This window comes from Acanthopagrus latus, chromosome 23 (genome assembly GCF_904848185.1).
Source record: "Acanthopagrus latus isolate v.2019 chromosome 23, fAcaLat1.1, whole genome shotgun sequence".
Lineage (NCBI taxonomy): Eukaryota > Metazoa > Chordata > Actinopteri > Spariformes > Sparidae > Acanthopagrus > Acanthopagrus latus.
In genome coordinates this window covers 19,922,414-19,928,035 of record NC_051061.1, presented here as the reverse complement: position 1 = coordinate 19,928,035, position 5,622 = coordinate 19,922,414, and the positions used below count along the sequence as shown (strand labels likewise).

The following is a 5,622-nucleotide window of genomic DNA, read 5'->3' as shown; positions in this document are numbered from 1 at the left end:
CGGTCTGTGACTTTTTCTCAATCACCAGAAAATGCCTGTTGGAGATTGTATCAGTTTATTCAAATTACGCAACAAAAAAAACAGCAAAATCCTTTTGACGACAATTTTAATATCAACTTTTACAACCCCAGATGTAAAGCATATCTTGTTTTTTTTTTTTTATAAATTGCGTAAATAAATCCAAACCAATACATAAATGGAAAAAACAACATTAAACTCACAAAGCCAAGATGCTACTGTTAACAGAAGGGATATAATTTGATGTCTGATAAGTCAGATCATCAACTGCAAAGCCACTTGTTCCTCTTTGTAGCATGAATCCACTCTTGTCCCCTCTGTCCTCACACAGTCCTTGTCTGGTGGGATACTGTGAGGTTCTGACAGGAGGAGGTCCAGTAAGACCTCGTTACCCGTTCTGAACCCAGTCCACTGTTGCATGCTGGCTCTGTGCCCTTATCTGTCCATCTGTCAGCTATGTTGTGTTAATCTCTTCTGCCCTGAGTCCATGTTAGAGGTGAGTAAGTGGAAGGAGGGTGGGGTAGGGGCTGATGGACTAGCAGCCGCTGTTTCGCCTTGTGTACGCCTGACCACCGAGCGTGTACTCCATCTCTTGGAATTGCATGTTGGATATGGAGATGGCTGATGGCCCTTTCTCCTTGAATCCGGCCTTTTGGTAGAAGGGCACCAGGAATTCCTCGCAAATCAGTAGAGCTCGGCGGAGGCCTGGTATACAGTGCAGGTACTGCAGGTAGCGCCACAAGAGGATGGAGCCCTTTCCTTGCTGTCGACAGTGACGGTGCACCGACAGCACATGGATGTGCACAGCAGGGGTGTCTGGGACATGCTGAGTCATCGCCTCCTGGAGAAAAGAGATTACAGAGAAGGCATCAAAAGCAGCCATGAGCCAAAATTCATATGAATCACAGCAAATTTTTTAAAATGATCAGCTTGCATGGAGAAGAAATATTTGGTCTTCTTTACAGTTTCTGTGTCTTCATACCTGTGAAAGCCTCTCCTTGCCCCAGCCAGAGCCGATGATGAAAGCTACCAGTTGTCCCTCCTCAAACCAACCCAGCGACAGCTCAGGGCACTGACCCAGGAAGTTAAGCACTTCATCCAGGGTAAGCGGACACTCTCCAGACACAGAGACAAATGCTGAGGGTGTGAAGAGAAGCAGTTGATACAGTGGTGTCGTGTCCTGAGAGTCACGATGATGATGATCAGAGAAAGAAATCTGTTCCTCTCAATTAAAAACTGGCACTTATACAATGTTTAACATCCAAATAATATTTAAGAGATTTATAGCTTCTCCAATGACTGAATAGAAATACAGTATATTTTCGTTTACATTGTAGAATGTCAGTTGAGTTCTTACCTTGTGATATACAGGTTTAAAACAGGTTAAATATGGTCTGTTAGTGAACAGCAGAAGCTTGATTTACCTTCTCTCTCTATCTCAAACACACTGATGGCATCTTGTGGCGTGAGGTTTCTGAACTCGCTGGCGGGGAGTGTGTGTCGTCTCTGTCGCAGGAGACTGACAGGCGTCTTCAGGAAGAAGGGCTTGAAGAACGGTGAGCCGCTGACCTGCTGTGTCATGATGTCTCAATAACACAAGAACAGAGGTTCTGAATATTTGTCAGAAGTCTTTTGTCGTCTTCTTTTCCAGCCTCTTGTAATAAAAATGTTGTATCTGTGATTCAGTCGAACCCCGCCAGCAAAACCCTCTGAGTTTGTCCTACGGCTCTGACTGCGATGTGGCTCACTTCAGAGGGCAAGATGCTGACCTGCGTGTCCCTCCAGCTCCTCTGTGTCTCTGATCTCACACTGCGAAGTGGTCGTCTCAAAGTAGGATAGCCAGTTGGACACGTGTCTCCAAAGTCTCTAAATCCCCTGTGCTCACATGACGGACAATTTGTTCTTGGGGTATTTCTTGCACGATTTGTATGTTTTTAAATATCCCAGACTCCAACCCACCCCACACAGAAATAAATAAATGCAGCTTTTCATGGTATGTATCATAATTAGACACTAATTTGGATTAACTTCAGCGTTGGGCTTTGACAGCAATTAGTTGTGTTTTTCCTACATCTTAAAAAAGAAAATATATGTTATTTTTAGAAAGTGTATATAGGTTATGTAATGAATATCATTTTGTGATGATGAGACTTTATGCTGGACCAGATGAGAATGATTCAGTCTGATTAATTAAATCAACGTTCACCTTGGACAGGAAAAAGACGCTGTTGAGACGTGATGACAGATTAGGATTAGTTTTAACTTTGCACGTATGTTGGCACACGTATGTCGGCACATGCATGGACTGTATTTTTCCGGTGTGTGTTTTTTTCAGAGTGGGGATGAGCGAGAGGTGGTGTGACTGAATCCGGTGATAGGCCGATGTGGGCTAATTCAAATTTACTGAGTGAGGGTGGAGATTTGTGAGGATTGCTGTTGGGATGATTTCATGCCTCAAAGAGGTTTAACACAGACTAATTAAATGAGAGAGGACTGGCTTTGACTGCCCTGAGGTAACCCTGTTTACACAGACTGACAAATCCTGTCAATTGACCACAAATTAGTTTTTTCATGGAAAGTTAAATCTAAATCTATATTATGAATCTTCATCTAAATGTGTTCCTGTCTTTTAGATATGTTTTATTATGGTTGTGAAATCATATTGTAGTGTTGCTAATAGTTTACAACAGTATTCTTGTGTGACTGAACTTTTCCAAAAGCTTAACTTATGAAATCTGCAATCTGCATCTGCAAATGATGACAGTAAACAACCTGTTTTTTGAAGTGGCCTTGTATAATTCTCTGCAGAAAAACAGGCTTTACTCGCCTGGATTTAAGCTTAGCCCTAATATTGTTTAATGTAGTCTCAAGAGATCAAACCAAAATAGAATTGTTTTCAGGATTATTGTTTCACTCCACTGCTTCCTCTTGGCATTCACTACCGTGATGAATGGGAAATCTCCTACGTCATCCGGTCAGCTGGCCGTTCGCAAATACGGGAACATCTCTGTTTGTGTGATCATCAGATGTTGGAGGAGAACTCGGGCGCAGTTGTCCAGAGATGGATCGACCTTTTCTGACCTGCAACTCTTGTCAATCGATGTGGCCTGTGAAGGGAGGGGCGATTGGAAATAATTCCTCAAGGCCTCATAAAACAGCCTGTTATAGCCTGCTGAGTGACAAGGTTGAGTTTTTAGAATCCCAGACATGTGTTTCAGCTTTTCAGACAAGCTAATAAATTCAAAAAGGTTTAGGTAAGGAAACAGAACTTTGGCTCTTTAGATTATTATAATGCAACATACGAGAGCTGATTAGAAAATGTCTCACTCGCTGACAGTCTCTAGCTGACTGTCATAGACCCTAATCTCATTTACAGCACGTGTGTGTATACGCACACACTTGCACACATCATTTCTCAGTGTATTATGTTTTTACAGGCACGCTTGAGGCCACAGTGTAACTGAATACTCAGTAAACTTTACACTGGCGTCCACCTGTTGGTCCAGTTGAGCAGAGAGCAGCAGTTAATCAACACTGCAGAGGAACGTCAATATGTTTGAAACCTGAAACACCTTAAAAAATGATTGTTTCAAAATTCAGGTGAAAAATAAAACACTATGTAAGTGTTGTATGCATCACAGTTCCAATGGTCCCATTTGTAATTTTCTGACCGTATGCATCTCCATATTGCTGGCAGTTTATCCTACAGATAGAAAACCACAAATGGCTTTTCTTAACGTTTATGTTGGCAAAATATTGATGTTTGAGCTGCTTGAGTAAGAGTGAATGTTAATTAATACATCCAGATATTTGCTCCCAATGTATTTAGTTTGTATGTTGATAGTTTTTTATTTGGTGGTAATTCATGGTACCTATTTTCTGTTTAGATACAAAACCAGCTTGGATTGGTTTGCACTGTCCTTCAGCCTGTTACAGTCTCCAGTAATTCCCAGCTGAAGTGGATCCTCCCCTGTGCCTGACCACGCGTCCAGTGATCATCACATTACCTGGAAAACAGCTTATCCTCTCACACAATCCAAGTATTTCACACTTACTACATTCGGTGATAGCATGATACGATCTAGTGTCTGGTAACAGGGCCAACATTGAAAAAAAAAAAAAAAGATTGTTGAAGAAGATTTGTTGATGCTATCTTGCTGACCGTCATCTCACTAAAATGAATGTTTTTTTGTTAACAAGATTTGTTTGCATTTGCGAAATAAGCTAGCTCTAATTAATTTATATAGCCTAAGATCACAATCACGTCGCCTCATTGGGTTTTACAGTCTGCATAGCGAGCGACATTCTCTGTCCTGACGCCCTCAATTCAAGTGAGGAAAAAACTTTCCATATTGAGAATAAAACAACAACTTTTAACATTTTTTAAAAGAAAAAAATGGATGGAAGAAACTTCAGGAAGAGAAGGGATCCCTCTCCCAGGACAGACAGACATGCTATTGATGAAACAGATTATTGAATAAATAGAAGATGTCTGTCACTACTTCCTTTAACACACATCGGACAGCATGATGGATCTGATGATGTCAGTTAAGCAGTAACTTCTAGGAAACTGTCCCAGTGTGGTTGCCTCTGGCAACATAGAGGAATCGACTGAAACCAACTGCTTGTTGCAGTCTGTGGCTTCAGTGACAGTCAGTATCTGTACAAAGTCTTGGGTTGCTATTTTGTCTGAGACTAAGGTTGTAAATGAGCCAGTGTGTGTGTGTGTGTGTGTGTGTCAGCCACTTGGCTCCGAGTCAGTTAATTTGTTGATGGACATTGTAGGCTACTGTTTTATCCGTAAGCCTTCAGGTACCAGAGGAAGCTTATTCACCTGCGGCACTGCTTCCAAGTGAGCCAGCCGTGACCATCTCACGACACGCCTTGTTACTGAACAGACGTCCTATTAATCAGAAACTCACAGGTCCGTAAGGCCTCTCAGGTGGAAGATTAACCGAAAGCCTGACTTTGAGGTTTTACAGCAGTCCATGGTCCATGTCTTATTTGCAAAACTGTGGCGTAACCAGAATCTACAGGAAGCCACCAGAGGGCACCGCTTATCCAGACAGAGGCCTGGACTTTTCCATGATCACACCAGATTTACACATACGTCTATGACTTTATGAATCTATGTAGTACTGACCAGTGTCAGAGACAGAAATGTAGACAAAATAGATGTTTTTTCCCTCTATATGAACACACACATTGTAAATCCTTGATAACAGAGCACTGACTTTGTCCCTGTAGATTTAGATGTGATGTTTTTTACCCTCACAGCCACGAGATAAAGCCTGACAGTCCTTTGAGGCACAAGTGAGTGATTGAGTTCACTAAAAAGTAGTCTGCAAAATCCCATTGGTCATAAACTCTAATACTGTGGTCTTATACTACCCCTCCTCTTAACTTGAAGGCACATTTTGATTAAGATTTCGTACACACTACATCTAAAGTTACCTTTTAATGTCAAATTAATAGCCCTCTTTTCATTATACAAATAATACAAACTGATATACCAAATATGTGACTGCAGTTGGTGTTGGAACAAATGATTCTTTTCAGGAAACTAACAAAAGTGAATATTATGATGGATCAGAAAACTGGTAG

The 5,622-nt window shown here is 41.4% G+C and overlaps 1 protein-coding gene across 1 annotated transcript; it reads right to left on the bottom strand.

Moving 5' to 3' along the window:
• Positions 1-553: 553 nt before the first annotated feature.
• Positions 554-1,599, bottom strand: aanat2 (arylalkylamine N-acetyltransferase 2). Its single transcript, XM_037089424.1, has 3 exons — positions 1,443-1,599; positions 1,001-1,155; positions 554-859 (listed from the first exon to the last, which is right to left on the bottom strand). Exons 1-3 carry the CDS (start codon positions 1,597-1,599, stop codon positions 554-556), a joined length of 618 nt encoding a protein of 205 aa, XP_036945319.1.
• Between the last annotated feature and the right edge of the window lie 4,023 nt (positions 1,600-5,622).

Excerpts from the sequence above, each read along its gene's own strand:
- aanat2 (XM_037089424.1), bottom strand. The coding sequence starts at position 1,599 with ATGACACAGCAGGTCAGCGGCTCACCGTTCTTCAAGCCCTTCTTCCTG. Across the intron at positions 1,156-1,442 it reads GTTTGAGATAGAGAGAGAAG|CATTTGTCTCTGTGTCTGGA; the intron begins GTAAATCAAGCT and ends TCACACCCTCAG. Across the intron at positions 860-1,000 it reads GCAAGGAGAGGCTTTCACAG|GAGGCGATGACTCAGCATGT; the intron begins GTATGAAGACAC and ends TCTTTTCTCCAG.